Source organism: Drosophila obscura, unplaced genomic scaffold (assembly GCF_018151105.1).
Source record: "Drosophila obscura isolate BZ-5 IFL unplaced genomic scaffold, ASM1815110v1 contig_96, whole genome shotgun sequence".
Taxonomy (NCBI): Eukaryota; Metazoa; Arthropoda; class Insecta; order Diptera; family Drosophilidae; genus Drosophila; species Drosophila obscura.
Genome location: NW_024542890.1, coordinates 1849371 through 1870343, shown reverse-complemented (window position 1 = coordinate 1870343; position 20973 = coordinate 1849371). Strand labels below are relative to the sequence as shown.

At 47.2% G+C, this 20973-nt stretch overlaps 5 protein-coding genes and 1 non-coding gene across 13 annotated transcripts; 4 read left to right on the top strand and 2 right to left on the bottom strand.

Annotated features, from left to right (window-relative positions):
- Positions 1 to 1068: 1068 nt before the first annotated feature.
- LOC111070439 (proline dehydrogenase 1, mitochondrial) lies at positions 1069 to 12605 on the top strand. Of its 8 annotated transcripts, XM_022360970.2 has the most exons (12): positions 1069 to 1436; positions 3218 to 3945; positions 7967 to 8088; positions 8576 to 8662; positions 8760 to 8941; positions 9800 to 9835; positions 10172 to 10236; positions 10316 to 10494; positions 10564 to 10738; positions 10801 to 11154; positions 11212 to 11389; positions 11466 to 12605. In XM_022360970.2, exons 2-12 carry the CDS (start codon positions 3391 to 3393, stop codon positions 11669 to 11671), a joined length of 2139 nt encoding a protein of 712 aa, XP_022216662.1. In that variant the 5' UTR covers positions 1069 to 1436; positions 3218 to 3390; the 3' UTR covers positions 11672 to 12605. The 8 variants fall into 8 exon arrangements, with proteins under 8 accessions (XP_022216662.1, XP_041452065.1, XP_041452063.1 ...); XM_041596131.1 differs by lacking the exon at positions 9800 to 9835 and having other exon boundaries at positions 1069 to 1288; XM_041596129.1 differs by lacking the exon at positions 9800 to 9835 and having other exon boundaries at positions 3221 to 3945.
- A 1065-nt stretch (positions 12606 to 13670) lies between these two features.
- On the bottom strand, positions 13671 to 15856 carry LOC111070442 (probable ATP-dependent RNA helicase DDX56). The gene is made up of 4 exons (XM_022360977.2): positions 15723 to 15856; positions 14911 to 15662; positions 14280 to 14705; positions 13671 to 14219 (listed from the first exon to the last, which is right to left on the bottom strand). The coding sequence occupies exons 1-4, from the start codon at positions 15783 to 15785 to the stop codon at positions 13781 to 13783; spliced, it is 1680 nt and encodes a 559-aa protein (XP_022216669.2). The 5' UTR covers positions 15786 to 15856; the 3' UTR covers positions 13671 to 13780.
- Positions 14774 to 14865, bottom strand: LOC121405472. Its single transcript, XR_005968590.1, has one exon. It is a non-coding gene; the product is annotated as a small nucleolar RNA Z30a (small nucleolar RNA).
- Positions 15857 to 16336: 480 nt separating the features above from the next.
- On the top strand, positions 16337 to 17591 carry LOC111070443. Its single transcript, XM_022360979.2, has one exon. The coding sequence runs from the start codon at positions 16417 to 16419 to the stop codon at positions 17350 to 17352; it is 936 nt and encodes a 311-aa protein (XP_022216671.2). The 5' UTR covers positions 16337 to 16416; the 3' UTR covers positions 17353 to 17591.
- A 243-nt stretch (positions 17592 to 17834) lies between these two features.
- On the top strand, positions 17835 to 18562 carry LOC111070444 (mpv17-like protein). The gene has a single exon (XM_022360980.2). It carries the CDS (start codon positions 17997 to 17999, stop codon positions 18498 to 18500), a length of 504 nt encoding a protein of 167 aa, XP_022216672.1. The 5' UTR covers positions 17835 to 17996; the 3' UTR covers positions 18501 to 18562.
- A 50-nt stretch (positions 18563 to 18612) lies between these two features.
- On the top strand, positions 18613 to 20891 carry LOC111070441 (protein misato). Its single transcript, XM_022360976.2, has 3 exons — positions 18613 to 18785; positions 18849 to 19578; positions 19644 to 20891. Exons 1-3 carry the CDS (start codon positions 18705 to 18707, stop codon positions 20555 to 20557), a joined length of 1725 nt encoding a protein of 574 aa, XP_022216668.2. The 5' UTR covers positions 18613 to 18704; the 3' UTR covers positions 20558 to 20891.
- Positions 20892 to 20973: the final 82 nt, after the last annotated feature.

Here is a 20973-nt window from a genome sequence, read left to right as displayed (position 1 = left end):
ATTTTCGGGAATCGTTGTAGTAGTGGTGTGGTCGTGTTGGATTGTGGTGCGACAGAGACGGACACCTCGGCATGATGAAGAAACAGACATTCGTTGATCTACACTTTAGTCAATAATATTATGTAAAGAGAGAGCGCAGGCAGATGTATGCGTGAGAGAAAAAATTGATATATTTTTATTTGTTTTGATAGGCAACTCAAATCGGTCGCAATCGGTTCTATCATTATCTATCATCACACACGCATGATATATTTATATGTATACCATATTTTTTTTTATAGATGACTTGTTCTGTTTTTTGTTAAGTTTCTCTTTGATCGGGCCGCGTCCGAAATTACCAACAGCTGGACCCTCATTAAGTGTTAATTATTATTATTTCTAATATTTAGTCGTAATTTATTACTATATGTGTCGAAACGCAAACATTATGCAAACAAAAATATATTCATCCAAAAGTAGATATGTAAATATGTTTGAGTTGTTCGCTCTGCTGGGCTCTAAATTCGAATTTAAATTTGAACCCGAACTGCAAGTCAGTCGTATATCGATATGGACAGATATAGCAACCCTGTTTAGGCTTTCAGGTGTGGCCAGATGGTTTTTCAATTTAAACGAGCACCAACAACAAACATGTGTTTTAGCCGGCTGCCGATCGTGAAGGGGTAGGGGGGCGGTCTGTGTGGGATGTTGTGCAAGATAAGGCTCGACTCTACTCCCTCCCGACCAACCGCCACTTGCATAGATAAGCCGAGGCTCTGCAATTGGGTGACGAAGGTGCGAGAGTACCGGACCAAGATGGCGTGCGCGTGATTAAGAATACGCTGGCTCACGTGCAAGGGAACGAACGGAACGGCAGCAGCACAACACAGCACCGCACCGTAGCAACAGCAACATCAACACGCGAACAAAACAGCTGCCTTGCCACACTCTCACACAAAAATGTGGCACCCCTGCCATCCCCCCTCAACCCAGCCACAATCAACCCCAAATACCAAAACCATACAACGTTTTGACCATACTGGCAAGCTTTGGACGAGCTTTCGCCACCAGTTTCGCTTGAAAATGTTGGCCTTAATTTAGTTTGTTCGCGCATTCAGACCCTTACAGTTCATCTTTCTCTCTTTCGCTCTCTCCACCCGTATTTCGATTCCCCTGCGAACGTGTGTGTGTGTGTACGTGTGCAACAAGACCAAGAGTAGGCAGGAAAGGAACGAGACGAGCGGCGGCCCCAACAAAATTCGTAAAAACTACAAATTGCCAAAAAGAAGTGTGGCTGTATTCAATCGAGGTACGGTACGAAGCAGAACGCTACGGATTCTCTGTCATCGGCAGCGCACTGCCTGTCGTCCGTTCCCCCGCTGTCGAATCAGTCAGACCAGAAATCAGGAAACTCTCGGAGTTACTTCCAAAAACACAACAGTTAAACTTTTGGCCTAGTACCGTGATTGAAAAATATAAATTTTTTTTTGTGTATTTGCCGATGTGAGGAAATTGGAAAGGCCCTAACAAAAGGTAAAGAACACACACGCACACACAGATACACATACGCAAATGTGAAAAAATTTGCCAAAAAGAGGAAGCACTGGCAAAGTGGTAGTGGCGTTTTCGATGGGAAATCTAGGGGGTCGGGTCGTGGAGTGTGTAGCCGTTTCCGGGCGTAGGTGGTGGGTATGCGAGTGTCATAAAAGGATCTCTATGTTATAGCGAGAGAGTACGGTTATATAATACAAGTAGTCGCTGCCTCTTGGCCGCGCGTTGTTCTCTCCCGCTCCATCCACCTTCCCCGAAGAGACTTGAGCTAGCAACAGAAAACGTTTTTGATGAATTTGCAACTTAATTTGTGTATCGCGCGGGGGGTTCTGGTTCTGCTCTGCTCCGCCTTCCCATCTCGCACGCTGTCTGTGCCCCTACTCCACCTGCTTTGTGCCGCCGCCGCCGCCGGGAGGGAAGAGAGCCAATAATAATAAATTGTAATGAAATTTTCGCAATGAAACCCGACAAGTTTTGGTTTGATTGTTCTGCCGCAGAGTCAGAGGAGGAGGGGCAGAACTACTAGTGGCAGCATCGACAGAACCAAAGGGAGCAGCGGCAGCTGACAGCAGATAAACTAGTGAAAGCAGTGGCAGCTGCGTGAGAGGAGGCAAAGAAAGCAGTTGCAGCCAACGATAGGGTTAGAGGGCAGTGAAAAGTAGAGAGCGAAGCAACAGCGTCTAGCGTGCATTTAGCATGCCGCTAATTAATTAAGAGTCAAGAAGAAGAGAGGAGCATAGAGGAGAGCCGAGAATGCGAAGGGGTCGGGCGTCTCAGTCAGGGCCTTTCTGAGAAGTACGTGTACTTTCCACCCATTGCGCTTGTACTCGTACTCCCGTCTCTCCCAGCATCAGATCACCAACCCCACCTCCCCACACCATTTAATTAACACCATTTAGTGGGTAGTATTCCATGTTTGCGGCGCATTTCAATTAAATCAAAGCATCCTAAGGAGGGAGGGGAGGAACAAAAGCGCAGAGTAGGAAAGGCTTCAATCGGTGTAAAAATCCAATCGCTAGGGGGCTCGCGCTGCTGTGACGTCACATCACATCGCCGTGTTTCTAAAAGAGGCGAAGGGATGAGACACGGAAACAGGGTCACAACTGTTATGTAAAAGCTGAACGCGAACCGAGCAGGATTTTCATGCTTCGTGCCCTTCGCCGTTGCTCGTGTGTACCGGACGAAGAACGGCTCTGCCAATTCGCCGTCATTCGGCCACTGCGCTGCCGCCGATACCTCTGCTGTGGCCTTCGAGTCGTCACAGTTTGTTTCGTGCTTTTGCGACAGCAAAACGTTTCGGCGTACAAAGCGTACATAACACAGGGGAAAAAGTAATAGTCAAAAAACATTAAAAAAAACAGAGAAACGAAGAAATTGAAATGTTTTTAATTGAATATTTTTTGAGGTGTCCCATTGTGTGTGTACTTGCGTGTGTGTGTGTGTGTGTGTGTGTGTGCCTCTTACCCAGTGCTCTCTCTTCAGATCTCTGTGGGACCCGTTTGCAATTGTTGTATAACAGAAGCAATCAGGCAGCCAGCGCCAGCCGCTCGAAGAGAGCCATGTGCCAGAGAGAGAGAGAGAGAGAAAATAAAAATCAAAAGCTCTCGTAGTACCCAGAAGAATGGGAAAGCAAATGCAAAATCAGCTGTGCGTCTAAAATTATGTTTTTTTTTTTTATTTGTTACAGCAGCAGCAGCAGCAGCATAAACAGCAAGAAGAAGACTGGAGAGCGGACGAAAGGAAAACGAGTGAAATTGCGCCAGCCATACACGGAACATAAGAAAAGGAGCAGCAAGACGCGGCAGAAGAGCGACTGATCCATCGAATTCCCTTTCCTCCCCCGAAGCAATTGCCCTTGTAATGGCTCTACTTCGGTCACTGAGGACCCAACGTACAACAACATACTTGATCTACAGCCGCACCAGCGTCAACGTCAGCTCGAGCAGCTCAGCCGCCGTCGCTGCCATCAGACGCAGCCTCCATACCACAGCCGCCCTTGAATACGACGTCCAGGCCAGCAGCAAGACCCCCAGCCAAGAGGATCATGTGCAGACATCGAGCATCTTGCGTCGCCGACAGCAGCATCATCAGTTATTGAGTCGCCTCATTGGCATATCAGGAGGAGTCGCAGGCCCGCGGCACCACGTTCGCTATGTTCACTCTGGCCAGAACGAGCGCCAGGCCCAGCAGCTGGTGCAGACCGATGTCGTCGAAAGGGAGACTATGCGCGAAAAGCGACAGCTGGGAAAGTCGGCGTCGCCCAAGCCGACCGGGACGCCGCAGCGCGACCCGCTCGACGTGAGCTTCAACGATCCGATCGCCGCCTTCAAGAGTAAGACCACGTGGGAGCTGGTACGCGCCTATATGGTGTACATGATCTGCTCCAGCGAGAAGCTGGTCGAGCATAACATGACGGTAAGTGGTGGCGGTTCCAATAAGGTTCTCTCTCCTAGAGCTCTGTCTCTCGCATTGCTAGCTGCTTGCTCTCTCGCTTCTTTCCAGCGGCTTTGCTGTTTAGCTTTTTAGCGGCTGGAGCTGCTGTCGACGCTGATCCGTTTTGTGCTCTCTTAGATGCTCTTTTGCTTGCTCTGACTCTCCACCATGTGATCTATTCTATGTACATAGATGTGTTTCGCCCGGCTCGCTTTAGTGCTTTGAAGTTGTGCTTTTATTTCGCGAAGCGCCAGACAGAGCGAGCGACAATGTCTCGAGAGATTCAAAAAGGCCTAAATGCACTCGCTCTCCTTCTCTTAGATTTCCTTCGCTCTCAAAGCTGCTCTGTCGCTCTGTTTGATCTCTATCAGAGAACGTTTTTCTCGTGCATTTACACGTTGCTTCTTCTCTTTGGCCCCTGCTCTGATCTGCTGAATCCCACCATCCAATCCTGCTGCTAGGTTCTCCTGCTCATTTCTTATGCAGCAGATACATATGTACGTGCCAGCTGTTGGCTTCTCTTCCGTTTCCTTTGTGCATTTTTTTTTTTTTGTGAATTCTTGGCTAATTGCTTGACTACGTGATGTTGTTGTAGTTGTCGTTGCTGTTGTTTTTGCTGTTGATCCGATGCAGGGCCAGGGGCTTGGGGGTGGTGCAGGTGCAGGTGCAGGTACTGCAGCTGTTAAGTGAATAGCTTGAATGACTGACTGATTGAGTAAGCGCTCAGTGTGCATGTGAGCATTTGAGGGGTGGGTGTGTTGGTGCCAAATAAAAGGAAAAATTTTGCATTGCAAATTGCAGTGGGGACGACCTTGCCAGGCAGATACACACACACACCCACACACAGATACATATGCACGCACACATGCTTATCTCTAGACAAGTAAACGCGTATATGCAGGCAGTCAGGCCCCCAAAAGAGGGCCAATCAGAACGCAGGCAGCAACAACAGAAACAACAAACCGTTAAATGTAGGCTAGATTCGAGGCTCGAGTCTCTTGATACCCTTGCCTTGCCATCCATTGTTCCCATTGCAGCAACTATAGTCTTTTGAATTAAATGAAACTATAATTTCTTGGGCTTGCATCATCTGTAAAGACAAATAGTTTTTTCTCTTGTCATTCAACCAATTCAACTCCCAAATGGTTGAAAAAATAGCACCTGATTTACCTGATTTTGCTGTTTACTTTAGGCAGTGCTAACAGAAACCAGCTTAAATATATTAAGGGCACTTTAAAATTACTTAACATATTAATTTTCTATAGGCTTTGCTGAAGCAACGTCATTTACTTTGATTTTTTACGCTATTTTGTTATTTTTTGGGGTTTCATCGATTAGCTTGTGATAAATGGTGTCTCCTTTTGCTTATGGGAAATTTGTAGAGTTTGGGGGGCAAGCAGAAGGGCCTGTGAGAAGTTACAGCAGGATCCCGTAAAACGGAAGGACTCTATAGGCTTTGGTTCCGAAAAGTGTTCATCTCTGTGTCGCAATAAATCACTAGGACCTGGCTCTGGCTCTGGCAGGGCATCATCATAGTTGATAGCTCCTCTCCAATCCGTTCTCGTCCTGTGGGGCTGAGTGCTTTATATTTTAATTACGTTTTCACCACCCACCGACAACCCCTTAGCGCATTGGGGCGTACCACTTGATTGTTTATTGATTATTCTATTTGCACTATTCCGAGAATGTTTGATCCATTTCCATATTGGAAATATATGCACATATGTACATATTGACTTATATAATGCTGCTTTTAGGGCGGTTTCGCGGCTCCCTGAGACGCATCACATGTGGCATTAGTCAGCCCACCCCCGTCTTGCCGCTCGGGACGGGCCTTTCGTCCCTGCTGCTCCCGGGGTATTGTTATTGCTAATGCTTTTGTGCTATTTAAAGTTTTTGCTTTTGGCTACAGCGACGGGTCGACGGGTCTCGTGATGTGCCGGTGGGGTTGGCAAGTGATGGGTTCTGTCGGGGTGTGGAAGGGGGGATGGCAGAGCTTAACAGAAAACACCTGTCCTCGGTCTCGGTCTCTGTCTCCGTCTCCTTCTCCTTCTTGTTCTCGCTTTCGTTCTCTCGTGCTCGTGCTCGTGCTCTCTCTCCTATTCCCGTTCTCTCCTTGATTACTTTTTCGAATTGTTTGCCAAAAAAGTTAAGCACAAAAAGTGCCACTAAAACCCAAATAAAATGCGAAACGAGAATTGTTTTTTATGTAACCAGTTTATTGTTGTATTTTGCCGGGGCTTTTGATCAATTAATTATTTTGAGGTTGTCAAGAAAAACCGGTTCCTCCCAGACATTGGCATGTGCTTCTCCTCCACCTCCTCCTCCTCCTCCTCCCCTCCCCCAACCACCTGCCTGCTCATGTAACCCGTCTGCCCGAAACCCAATTGAACTGACACATCCCGCATCCAACACGTGCCCAGGAGAATCATTCAACAAAATCTGTCAAGGAAAAGGTCAATGATCTCTCTCTCTCTCTCTCTCTCCCTGTTTCTCGTTCTTCGACCCTTTCGAATATTTAAAGATCTTTCAGAATGGTTTCCCCTGAACGGGAGATTTAGCTGTCATTGAGTTCCCTTTGCATGCTGTTAATGGCACACATTATATTTTCTTCAGTTATAGATCTCCCTATTTCTTAAGCAGCTCTGCCCAAGGTCCAAGGTACTCCCCCGGATTAGAGCCTTGATCTTGCTTCTCCATTGGGTCCCTTATTTGTTCTGCAACATACTCGTAAGTGTCGTCGTTGTTGTTGTTGTCGCAGTGCTTGATTTATTTTCGTTTGACTTTTGTTCTGGTTGATGGATTTGCTGGGCTTGGCATAGATCATCTTTCGCTCGGCCCGATTTGGACATACCATACGTAGGTACTACGAGTATATATGTACATACATAGCTACAGCTTTCCTTCAATTTCTATATTAATTTGTCCAACTCTGCTCCCACCGCATAGGCGTGTCTGCGCGTCTGCATGGGGGCGGCGACTGCGCCCCCGCATAATTGTCGCATTTTCGCTTGGTGTTTTTTGTTGTTGTTATTTTTTGTTTTTGTTTGCGTATAAGTATAATTGGACTTTGGCAACGCTTTTCCGGCCTTGACTCGGACACTGTTCCTTGGCCTGTTGGCCAAATTCCAAATGATTTATGTCTCATCCAGTGACGAACGAACAGTACATAGAACGGAAAGGAACAATCACGGCGGACTGGTGGAATGGCGAACTGGCGGGGAAAGATCTTCGTATGAATCAGTGGGAATTGGAATGGGAATTGTTGTTTCCCCCACCTCCGTCCTCTTGACTTTACTGCTACTCTCTCTCAGTTTTAGGCCCCGGCCCAGATATATGCTTATAATTTGAATCCCAAAATGTCCCAACGCCGATCGAATGACAACAAACGATAAATATTAAATATCGATAAATTAACGAATAAAACAACAACGAAATTTCGCAGCTTATGAAATGGTCGAAGAACGTGTTGGGGCAACGGTTATTTACAGTATTGATGAAGGCTACCTTCTACGGCCATTTTGTCGCTGGCGAGGATCAGATCAAGATCATACCCACACTGGAAAGGTAATTGCCCATTACGATAATCCCACTCACTTACCGCTTTCTTTTCTCTCTTTCTTCCTTCTTTCTTTTCTTTTTGCTCTTTTTGGTTTTTGCCTTTCGTTCCGTTCCGTTCCGTTGCTTTGGTTTTCCGTTTTTCGGTTTTCCGTTTCGTAATTATTTTGAATTTGAATCGGAAAATTTGCAAATTGCAACAAAATCGGTTGTGGCAACCGCTTTGTGCCCCACCACAACCCAACACCACCACACCACCAAACCACCAAACCACGCTTTGTATGTAACGGAATCCACATCCACAAAAAACCAACAAAACCAACAAAACCAACATCGAATCAACATCGAAATTGAATCGAATCGCATATCGAAAATGCCACAAACCAACGCATCCACCGAACCGCATCCTGCATCGCAATGTACTGTACTCTTCTGCATCGAATAGCTGCTGAAAGTGGCCCGCAACCTGCTGGGCCAAAGGCTGTTTGTGCTGCTGATGAAGTCGAGCTTCTACGGACACTTTGTGGCCGGCGAGAACCGGCACACGATTGTGCCCACCCTGGAGAGGTGCATCCCTACAAATTCCTACAATATGTCGCTACTAACGAGCTAAATCCTGTCCGCCTGTCCAAGCAAGCACTGGGCGTGCCCTGGCCAGAGGAGCGCGAGCAACACCTGGCCCGGGCATCCCATACGTGTGGCATGTAGCAAGCATGAAGATTTTTCTCGAATCCAATCTCTCCCATCTGATCTGATCCTAATCGAATGCTGAAACTACTACTTCTATCGCTAAAATCAATCAAAATTATATACCCAGTCCCAGTCCCACTCCCACACCCCAACCCCAACCCCAACCCCACTCCCTAATCTCTTAACAAAAACCAAACCAAAATTTCTTTTTGATGTACTAATCTCTTATATACATATACATACATATATGTATGTATGTGTGTGTGTGTGTTGAAGTATTTACCGAGATCAAACGAACTGACGAATTTGTCCTCTATCCTCCCTCCCTTTTCCGTTTCCGTTGCCGTTTCCTTTTAAAATGCAGACTCCGATCGTTTGGCGTCAAGCCCATCCTTGACTATTCCGTCGAAGAGGATATCACCCAGGAGGAGGCCGAGAAACGTGAAGTCGAGTAAGTCCGTGCATCAAATGGCGTCCCGTCCCCAGTCCCCAGTCTCCAATCTGTCCATTTTCTAACACCTGTTCCCACTTCGTGTGTGTGCTTGCAGATCCTCCGTTTCGAGTGCGGGCGATAACAAGGGGGAAGGCACCATGCCCCAGTATCATGTGGACAAATCGTTCGCCGACCGGCGCTACAAGGTGAGCAGTGCCCGCACCTACTTCTATCTGAACGAGGCCACCTGCGAACGCAACATGGAGACGTTCATCAAGTGCTTGGAGGCTGTTTCGGGTGAGTAACACCACCTCTCCGCCATCGCCCAAACTGATGGCTCCTTTGAAGCGCTTCCACTCCCACAAAACGATGTCTGACTTAGCAGCAGGCCACCAAATCCTTAGCATTTTAATTTATGCATTAAACTCGCAACGTTTTGTGTTTGCATGAAATCTTTTTTTAAATATTTTATGTTTTGCACCAAAGCAAAGACCATACAATCACCAAGATTTTGCATTATGCAACGATTATGGCCCACCAGGGGTTGGGCCGCGGGGGGGCCAGCCAAAAACAATAAGAGAGAATTTAAGTACCAGTACCCCGTGCTGCTGTACCACGAATCATCGAACGAGCATTGAAATGGAATTCGTTCTCGATGCAATTTCTTGGTATTTAATAGTCTTTGACCACAGTCATCTGGTAATGGGTTCGGTTCCGTTTTAGCTACTCGTAGATTCATAGATACCTACATAGATGATTCCCATTAAAACTGGTTTCGGAATTATCAACTCTTTCATTTTGATGCTAAGCCAAAACCTTCAAAGCGACAATTAAAATCAATTGAGTGTTAAATGAATTTAAGAATACCATTCAAAGAAACTTTAAGCGAATTTCCTCCTCCTTCAGCAGGAACAGGGTTTTCCCCCACACTCCGCTAGACTTTCTCTATCCTTCTCTCTCTATCATCTTTGTGAGCAACGTAATTTTATCAAGTAAAATAATTTAAGTTTTCTTCCGCCTACCCCCCCTCTCCCTCGAAAAAATGGTAAATGGTATACTGGTATATGGCACCAATAACGAATCTGAAAACAAATCCCCGACAATAACCGAATCAAAAATAAATGCAAAAATCCCAAAAATATCCCTAACAATAAGACGATGATCGCAAGGTGCCCCGTGCCACCGCCACGGGTAAGGCAAAACAATATCCAACAAAACCAAAACCAAACCCAAAAGTATCTCAAATGTACACAAAGAGTGTAAATAGTAAATAGAGTGTAAATCCGTTGGCATAATTTGTGTGCATTTTTAGTTAGTTAGTTTAGTAGATCTTGAAATGGTACACTGTTTCTGGCTTAGTAGCTTTGGCATCTGTAGCTTTGGACTAACCTAGCAGATAAGTAGATACGTAGATACGTAGATATCGCATGCACGTCTCTGTAGAATCTGCATACTGCTTACCAATCAATGTCAAATGCATCGCCTGATTTTTAATCTCGTGCCAATGTTTCTCACACACCACAACAGGGGCTACATTTGGTACTGGCATCACGGCCATCAAGCTCACCGCCCTGGGCCGTCCGCAATTGCTGGTAAGTGCAACCCCTTCCCCCAAGTACGATAAATCGTGTAATCCTGTAATCTGCATCAACCGATCTCTGTTCCCATTAGCTGCAACTGTCTGAGGTTATCATGCGCACACGCAAGTATATGGAGGATCTGGTGGGCGGGCAGGGCAATGTGCTGACCCATCACAAGACCATCAAGGATCTCGAGAAGTATTATGCCACGCTGGGCGACAACAAGAACGTGCAGGACTTTCTCAAGAATGTGACCTCGGACAAGGAGGGGTGAGTTAGGACACTGGAGGAAGCCTGTCGCACGTTTAGCTGATTTCTTTGTTTATCTCTGCATTTTAGCATCCTGCATCTGTTCCCCTGGTCGGGAATCGTGGACGAGGACTCGCAGTTGAGCGACACGTTCCGTGTTCCCGATCCCCAGACCGGCCAGATGCGCCGACTGATCTCACAGATACCGCCCAAAGAGGAGGAAATGTTTAGGAATATGATTCGTCGTCTAAACACGATTGTAAAGGTGAGCGGATTGAGTTCCACAGGAAATCGGAATCTGAATACTGATATCTGATATATTCGCAGACTGCTGCCGAGCTGGACGTGCGCATCATGATCGATGCGGAGCAGACCTACTTCCAGCCAGCCATTTCGCGCATCACGCTGGAGATGATGCGCAAGTACAACAAGGACAAGGCCATCGTCTTCAATACCTATCAGTGCTATCTGCGCGAAACGTTCCGTGAGGTCGGCACCGACCTGGAGCAGGCCAAGCGTCAGAACTTCTACTTTGGCGCCAAGCTGGTGCGCGGCGCCTACATGGATCAGGAGCGTGCCCGTGCCCAGGCCCTCGGCTATCCGGATCCCGTTAATCCCACATACGAGGCGACCACTGACATGTACCATAAGACGCTGTCCGAGTGCCTGCGTCGCATCAAGGTGAGTCCAACTCCCATTCTGTTGTTGTAATCCCCCTCCATGCATCCATGCTTGCAGCTGATGAAGGATTGCGGCGACGATGCCAGGAAGATCGGCATCATGGTGGCATCCCACAACGAGGACACCGTGCGCTTCGCCATCGAGCAGATGAATCAGATCGGCATCTCGCCCGAGGACAAGGTGATCTGCTTTGGCCAGTTGCTGGGGATGTGCGACTACATCACCTTCCCCCTGGGTGAGTTCCAGTCTTTGCCACCTGGCACACCATTTTTCAGCTCTTAATGTTCCGTAATGCTCGATTCGAACCACAGGGCAAGCTGGCTACTCCGCCTACAAGTACATCCCCTATGGACCCGTTGAGGAGGTGCTGCCATACTTGTCGCGTCGCGCCCAGGAGAACAAGGGCGTGCTGAAGAAGATCAAGAAGGAGAAGCGCCTGCTGCTTTCTGAAATCCGGCGACGCCTGATGCGCGGCCAGCTCTTCTACAAGCCCAAAGGCAACTACGTCCCCATCTAAGCCTGCTGGCGGCCCAGCACTCTGGATGGACGCGCACTGTACAGACACACGGCACACCGTACAGAACCGGCGGTGGTGAGAGCGACGGAGGACTTACCACCACGATGATGAATATGTCGCCAGGGAATTGTGCTCGCTTCAGGCTTTTTTATTCTGTTTGTTATCCATTCTTAATGTTTACGAGATCTGCGTCTAGTTTTCGCGTATATATGGAACTGTTTTTATATACCAAGCGCAAGCCAGAAAGCACCTCCTTCTCCCCCTTGATCCTCCCTAATATCGCACTCTACCCACAATCCACAGTCCAAAGTCCACATCCCGCTTCCCAACACCCACAAAAAAGGAGGAGGACAGCAGCTGGAGGAGGAAAAACAACCATAGACAGCAGGATTGATGAGGGGGAAATGTTTTTCTAATGAAAATATGTATGATATTTTGATGTCTTGTTGCAACCAATAAATTAAAACGAGTTCTGTATGTGTGTTACAAAAAAAAAAATCCCCCATAGAAATCATAAAAACAAAATAACAAAAAACAAAAAAAACGAAGAACGAAAAAAAAAAACAAATGAAGAGTAGGAGCAATCGAAGATCACAAGATATTAGATTGTGAGGACGAGAAAATTTTTTAGCGTCGTAATTTAAAACAAAATCTATACAGTATATGAATATATATATACACATAATGAGAGCAAAACGTTTATAGAAATACATACATATATGTAACAATATATATATATATATGCATAGAGTATGTGTACATATGTGTATGGCTGCATTTTAGTCCGAACTTTCGTTGCCTTTCCTTTCCCTTTCGTTGCTCCCCACCTTCTGTTCAACTTGCGATTTAATTTGATTGTTTTTGTTGTTTTTTTATGTTCCGTTCCTCCTTAATCTTACGATCCCAAACCATTACGATCATACACATAGAGATAGAGACAGACAGACAGACAGAGAGAAAAGAGAGAGAGAGAGAGAGTATAGTGAGGGGAAGAGTCCGGGGAAATGTGCCCTCGGCTCGTAGCCCCAAACCATCCACTCCAAAATAGTCAAATACTGCCCGTGGTCTGCAGTGGCCAGAGAGAAAGAGAGAGAGAGAGAGCATCCACCATTAGGAACCAGGGATAACCGCGCATACCTAAACCTAACACATCCTATTATTATTATTATTATTATGATTATGACTAAATTAACATTATATACTATGTATTTATGTACACATATGTATATGTTAGCGAGTAGCAAAGCGATATTATAAAAGTCATTACTACGATAGTTGATTGAAATGCCGCGTTGAAGGAACCGCGAGAATCTCTTTGCCGCCTTCTTTTTGTCCCACTGTTTCTGTTTCCGTTTCGCGTTTCTCGTTCCGATCGTTCAGTTTCAGTGTGCCTGGCCAAGTCCCAGGGAGATGAGAATCCCTGGCAGAAAGACAGACAGACAGACAGACACAGGACTTGGTAGCAGAAAGGCAATTGTCGCGATTTGATTTGATTCGATTCGAACAGCAGGACCGAAGCGATTGTTTTCTTTTGTATATTCTCATGATTGCTATTATTATTGTATTGCATAAACGCTATAAATAAATAATTGTATGAATGTTAACTATTTCAATGACAATAATAAAATGTTAAAAACGAAAACTCATCCCGTGAAAATTTCATTTGTCTGTCACATACACATATATACATATGTACATATGTACAGTTGATTGGGTAATCATCTCGCGGAGATGATTTGCAGGCACTAATGCTAATGAGTTTATTTATCATCTGAGAGCCATAATTTGGCAAATTTCCCTAATGATGCCTGCCGATTGCAGCACTCGCACTCGCATTCCACACGCAATTGAAAGGGATACGCTATCTGCTTATGCTTCCATCTCTTTCATTTTTGTTTCTTTTGTTGGTTTTTTTTTCCACTCCAAATTTCCCCTTCTCAGTGCAAGATAACAATTTCTGAATCCATCTCAGGGACACATGAGGTTTATATTATCTATGAACGATTTTCAACTGCTAATATAGGCATTTTTTATTCCAGACAGACTACAGACTAAAAGCTTACACATATAACTATAATATATAACATACGCGTGTTCAGAACCCCTCACCTACAAGGGTTTCTTCTTTTTTTGTCTGGTGTTGGGACGCCGATTGCCAAACTCAACCATTAGGGGATCGTTGGTCTTTCGGTCGTAGGCTGCCTTGGCGGCCGTCTGACGAGGTCGTTTGGAGTCCGAGGAGGATTCGTTGGCAGGGCCAGAGGCTTTAGAGGCGACGACACGCTTAAGTACCTTGGGGACCATGTACTCGGGCATGTCGGACAAATGGGTGGGCGTTTTCAGGATGCGCAGAGGCTTGTCGTGACGCAGAGCGTTCAGATCGCGCTGATGATCTTCGAAGTAGCCCTTGAGCTTCACGCTGTTGAGCACCTCGGTTTTGATTTCGCGTAAGCGCGTCTCCTGGACGGCGACCCGGGAGGCAGCACGCCAGGCATCGTAGGCACGGTAGCGGAAGGACTCCAGCTCGTCCATTTTGAATTGGTAGTTTCTGCGAAAAGAAAATATTTAGCTTGCTTACAGATGGGCTTACAGATTCTCGCAAGCTTACTTAATGATCGTGTCGCCCTTTTTGGCACTGAAGGTCACTCGAAGTTTCTTCTCTACGGCATCGTTTACGCCAGACTCCTTGATGCTAACGAGGGACAGAACAGAGCCCTTGTTGTTGCCTCTGGCCGTGCGTCCAGCGCGATGAATGTAGGAGGTAACATCGAGCGGAAAGTCAAAGTTGATCACATTGTTCACCGACTGGAAGTCGATGCCACGCGAGGCACTCGACTCGAAATCGCCGCGCGCGCACTTGCGCTTGTCCTGGGATCCGTTATCAGGCCGTTCTAGGTAATGCTGATCGGAGGCAATGATGATGTCGTAGGTGCCCTTGTTGAACTGGCTGATCATGTTGATGCGAATCGAGGCCGGCAGCTGAGGGTTGAGAACGCAGGCCCGTATGGCAAACTGCTCCAAAAACAAGCGAATCCTGCAAGCAAGGCGTAAGTGGGGTTAAATAAAAGCTTTCATGGTCTGGCCTCGTGGGGGGCTGTCTGATCCATCAGCGAGAAGATTAGTTTCTGGTCATGCGTGCGCCAACTGTTGCCAGATGCGCACTCCCTTTCACTTTGGGTTTAACATCATGTGGGACTCAACTTGAGGGCTTCAGGAGCAGGGGTTCGCTTTTAACTTACTTGTAGCTGCGATCGATGGTGTTGACGAATATAATGGTCTTGCCGCGTATGAGTTGCAGCTTGAGCAAGGCGTAAAGGATGACCGGCTTGTCGTTCTCTTCGGCGAGGATGCGCTGGTGGGTGAGCTGATCCTGCGACACCACATCGGGCTCCTCCAGCTTTAGCGTGACGGGATTGTGGAGGCACAGACCCTTCATGCGTACCACGTCGTCTGAAAGTGTGGCCGAGACGAGCACCGATTGGTATATGGAAGGCAGATGTTTTAGCAATGCCTTGAAATCCATTTCATAGCCGAAGGCAAATATCAGATCTGCCTCATCCACCACCAGAGTCTCGACTTTCTTCAGGTCCAATACACCGTCGGCCTTGGCATGGGTCAGAAGCTTGGCTGGAGTGGCCACAACAATGTCGGGGCGCTCGGCGAGGGCATGTCGTTCCGTCGCAGTATTACTTGTTGTGCCAGAAATGTCCGCAACACGCACAACCTTGTGGCAAAATTCAGCCAGCTGCTCGATGACTGCGCGCGACTGCCGGCACAGCTCTTTGGTTGGGGCCAATACCACAGCGCTCACACATTGTTCGGTGGCAGTGAGCTTAGAGTTAAGAATTTTCTGTATCAACGGCAGGGCATAGGTGGCCGTCTTCCCGGAGCCAGTGCGAGCGCGAACCACAACATCCTTGCCCTCAAGCAGCAGCGGAATAGCCGTGCCCTGGATCAGCGTGGGCTGCTCCCATCCCAGCTTCGACACTGCCTGCAAGACGAATAGAAAATTGAGTAACCGCGTAATACGCGTCAGATTCTTCACTACTACCTTGAGGACGCGATGGTCCAACTCGAGCTCATGAAACTTTGGTATCTTTTCTGTACTGCTCATTGCTGCAAATTTTTAAAATGTGTTGCATTAAAACGTGCACATGTTTTCATGTCCAAAAATCAGTGTGACCGACCGTGGAAATATCGATAAGAATATATGTACGTTTTGAGATAGTTGTAATGCTGGTATCTGCTGAATGTACCTCACAGAGGAATCTTGCATATGATGCATTGGAAACTGTCAATTTAACATTGTCTGAGCGAATTTGTACCCCGATTTACCACAAAATGGATGAAATATACCACTAAATACCTTCATCTGTTCGGTATATCCTTAATAATATACCAAAAAGAATAAAATATCCCATCAACGATGTTTGAGTGTTGCACAGTACACGTTGGTGCACCACTTATCTGACGATATATGACGAAATCAAAATATAAAAAAATTGGACGTTGTATTTTATAAATAAAAGATACGATTTGATAATAAGTCACTTAAGCTGTAATTGACGGTGGAATTGCATAGAAAACTGCACCACAATAATAAATGCAGTATTTTTCCATATCGATACTCGTAGCAGCTGGTACTTTCACGCTCTGCAACACTAGTAGAACCAAGCACGTGCGTGCAGATAGGCGGCGCAGTTTGTTTTTAATTATTTATTATATAGTTTATTTTGTATATCCTAATGGAGAAAGATTACAAAAAGAATCTACGGAAACACGCCAAACAGCTAATCCATGAATTTTTAGAAGAAAACGATTGCGAAGCTCTTAAGCCGAGCAGCGCTAAAAATAGCTGCTGCGGTCTTGGACTTCAGGAGTTTGATGCCCAAACGCACGACGCCTGGATATTGCAATGCCCAAAGAGTTTGGATCCCAGTCTGCTGGAGGGGAAGCGCATCAAGATGCCCGGACGTCGCTTCGTGGGCGAGCTCCAAGTGCGGGGCACCGAATATACGACACCGTCCTCTGAATCCATTGGCTATACGAATGTCAAGGGAAAAAATAGAGTTAGCAAAATTCCCATCAGTGGCGTTGTGGTGCTCAGCAAGCGTCTGAATGTGGCGCAGCCTAGTGCCATCGAGGAGGACAACTCGTTCCCAACTACCGCACCCCCACCGATCTTTATGAAGCCTGTTCGCCATCCGTTCTTCGGCCGTGATTACAAGAAGCGCATCAAGGTGCCCAAAGCCGTTTCACGAAACCTGATTGAAGCGATTAATAAAAGTACAGAGACATCAGCGTTTCTGCGACGCAATGGAAACTTTTACAAGATTCGCAAGCAGATTCAGGGAACTACACAGACTCTGGAGGAGAAGGAGTTCGATGTGCGTCAATCGGTGTTGACCGGCGTTACGCCAGACTTTATGAAGACGAATGTGCCGACGTACAACCTCGGGGACCTCACCAGCGGCGACAAAGAAGTACGGATAAAAAAGAAGCACAGCACACAAAAGGAACCGATCTCACGAGATCAGCTCTCGTCAGTTGAGAAGCCAAAAAAGCGCACAGCCAATGGAGAGGTCAAATCGAATGGAGACCTGAAATATGCAAGCCATAACGGCGCCGATGGGGCGTCACAAAAGAAACGAAAGAAGCTGATACCCAATGGAGAAGTCTAAACAAATGGCAATGAGATAGATTTAATGTAACTAATAAGAGTAACTGCCTAGTAATCGAAATCAGCTCAAACTGAATTGAAACGTTTCTAGACTCCGGATAGGATATCATTTAAATTTTTTTTTTTGTTATGTTATGTCCAGTTTTATGAATAAATTTCGAGTATGGAAAGATTGGATGTGAGGGAAGAAAAGAGTCAGTCGTTCACATAAGGAAATAAACTAAAAAGAATTCAGTTTGATTATTTTTGTTGTATTTGATTGCCGCTGGAGCGAATTGACCCAATGTGGGACAAGCAGGGGTAGACGAAGCAAAGCTGGTGTGGGGGTCTGTATTATACATACGTATTTTTTTCTCTGTTAACGTCGACTGATTCCACTTAACATGCAGGAGTTTCTTATCCTGACAGTGCAGGTGAGAGCTGAATGGAAATCAAATTGAATCAGCGTTGCTTTCGACACCTTCCGGAATGTGTTTGGAAATCCTAAAAATTGAAGGGCCTTGACAACCCTTTTCCGTGTCCAAAATTAACCAAACAAACTCGGAATGTATTTGGAATAGGTTTCAAATACAAAAGCCGTATCAAAAATTCACATTCATTTCGTTTGCCTCGCTGCACAGGTGTGCCGAACAGAAACAAAAAAGCATGGCGCTACGAGCCTATCTACGGGAGGGTCTGAACGTGGCCGCAATTATGGGAGCCGGCGATACCATGGCCCAGCTGTTCGTCGAGAAGAAGACGCTGCAGCAATGGGATACTGGACGAACGGCTCGATTCAGTGCTCTTGGTCTGGTGCTTGTTGGCCCGATTCTACGCAAATGGTACCTGACGCTGGAGACGATGGTGAGCAAGGATCAGCCGTCACTGAGGCGCGGAATAAAGAAGATGGCAATCGACCAGACCGTGTTTGCGCCGACTTTCACACTGGCCATGTCGTTCGTGGTGCCCTTCGTCAACGGCGAGGATACGGATAAGATTAAGAAGCGCATTCGGGAAAGCTACTTCTCGATTATGATTAAGAACTACATGCTATGGCCGGCGGCACAGTTCGTGAACTTCACGTTTGTCCCACTGCCGTACCAAGTTATCTACGCACAGTTCATTGCCCTTATCTGGAACTGTTACATCTCCCTCATACTCAACAAATAGAAAACTAAGTTACACAGCAGATTGTACGGATAAAATGAAATAAATACAATTTGTGTGCTGGATTTCCTTCAATTCTTTCAATTGCGCGCTCGCTATCGTTACAGATATCGATTGCACACATCGATATTCACTCCATCGATAGTGTTTGTGCAAGTGGCGCGGCTGCTGCAATTTCTGTCCAAATTAGTCATATTGGTCTACATTATGGACTATACACGTGAGATTTTAAGTTTCCAGTTCGGCACCTATGCCAATTATGTTGGTGCACACTTCTGGAATCAGCAGGTGAGCCCGTGAAGCCACTGCCACTGTCACTTCCCAATCCAATGCTTTTTATGCTTGTTGTAGGAGGCAAACTTTGTGTATGACGGCCCCGGCAACCAGGTGGCCGAGGAACAGCTGCCGCAAAACGATGTACTGTACAGAGAAGGCCTCAACGACTATGGCCAGACTACCTATACGCCTCGTCTGCTCTCCGTTGACCTGGCTGGCAACTTGGCCCATCTGCCCATAGTCGGAGAATTGTATGGCAACTATGTGCAGCGCAATGAAGAGCTGTTGCCCCTCACAATGGGCAATAATCTGCAGAAGATTAAGCAGAGTGCGGAGCAGAACAGCCTCTCCACCGTCGATCAGTTGGAAGTGCGCGAGCAGCCGCAAGTGCCGATATCCGAGTACCAGCGGGATCTGCTTCAGGGAGTCGTAGCTCCCGACAAGGACTACCAACTGGCCGATACAACGCGCAGCTGGGCTGACTATCTGTACGCCAGGTATCATCCGCGCACGCTCAATGTTCTGCCGGATTTAATTCGCGACAGCGATGTCCAGGCCTTGGCCACACAAGCAGCTGGAAAGGAGATCTGGGATGGGGAAGCTTTCAACGAGGACTTCTGCAATCGCATTCGCCAATACGCGGAGGAGTGTGAGGGGCTGCAGGGCTTCCACATCCTCTTTGACATAGATGACGGCTTCAGTGGCCTGGCCAGCAAGTGCATGGAACATTTGAACGATGAATATGGTCGCGTGAGTTTTGTTCTGCCGTTGCACTACCCACGGATGCCTTCATATAACCAAGCAGGTAGGCGGCACTGCAATTCTGTGTTAGTTTCCCATTTAACTTGCGTACCAACTTCATCCTGATAGATCCCCGGACTGCCCACAGTATTCGCGTGGTGAACAGCGTGCTGAGCTACTACCATCTCAGCGAGCAGGCCACGATGTTCACGCCGCTGTCCACGCTGGAGACCATCTGGCGGAACAACACCTTGCAGTCGCGTCGCCTGCCGGGCCTCGAATGGCAGTCAGGCAACCTCTACCAGACTTCGGCTGTGCTCGCCGCCTTCATGGACACCATGACACTCAGCTACCGTCTGCGCCAGACGCCCCAGTCGCTGGTGCGGTTCTGTGAGAGTGTCTGCCCGGTTGGCCGAAAGTTGACGGCAGCTGCCATGGCCCTGCCCTTTGGGATGCAGCAGGAGCAGGACCTGATCGACTATCTGGACCAGAGCGGCGACCATTCACTGTTGACCCAGCTGACGCCGGGCTGCGAGGCTGGTACCTCTTACGTGGTGCATTCGCTGATGGCCCGCGGAATCCCTACCAGCCGATTGAAGCGTCCCCAGGAGACGGCGGGGCCCCAGTTACGGATGGCTGCCTATGGCTGCAACAGCGTCTCTCAGATGCTGCAGCTGTACTACCAGTGCAGCTTCCATGGCAGCGTCACCAATGCTGCCTCCACTCCCCTGCCCTTGAAGACCAAGTTGCCGTTCCCCTACGAGCTTTTCGAGCCAAACATCGCTACGGACGGCTTCAAGGTGCCTGGGGGTGGGGAACGCGAGTCAAACCACCGAGTGAATTCCACTCCCTTGCTGGCTGCCCTGCAGAACTCCACAAAACTTGGCGACCACCTCGATAATCTCCATGCCCAGACCCATCGTGTCCAAATTGGAAAGCTGCAGTCGTACTCCCAGTCGGCTGTCGATCGGGAGGAGTATGAAACGGCCCTGGACAAGCTGCTGGAGTTCCGCGACAACTATGCCGATTCCCAGTACCTGTAACCTGCAAGTGGATTCCCTAGGAAGCAGATGTCCGATTGTGATAAGCATAGATTAATACACACAATAAACAAACACTCATTAACATCGATACGCAGAATAGATGCCATTCCCATGATCTTCTGTCCGTGAACTGACCGCAGTGCATTCTCTCCATTCTTTGGTTGAAAACACCCTTAAGGTGAGCTGTGGGTCGCGAGCCCAATAAAAATAGAACGAAAGACAACAGAATTGCCTTTGTTGGTCAGTGCTTTGTATCGGCCAGGAATTTACAAAGTCGTCAAAGGACTTCCGTACAAGGCAATCAGTTTTTATTCCTCTTCTCCTGCTGAGGCAGCCATCGAGCATATTGGGCAAGACCAATCTTTTGACTGGTGCCGCCGTTGTAGCTTGCTAAATTATTAACTTCTGAGCGAATG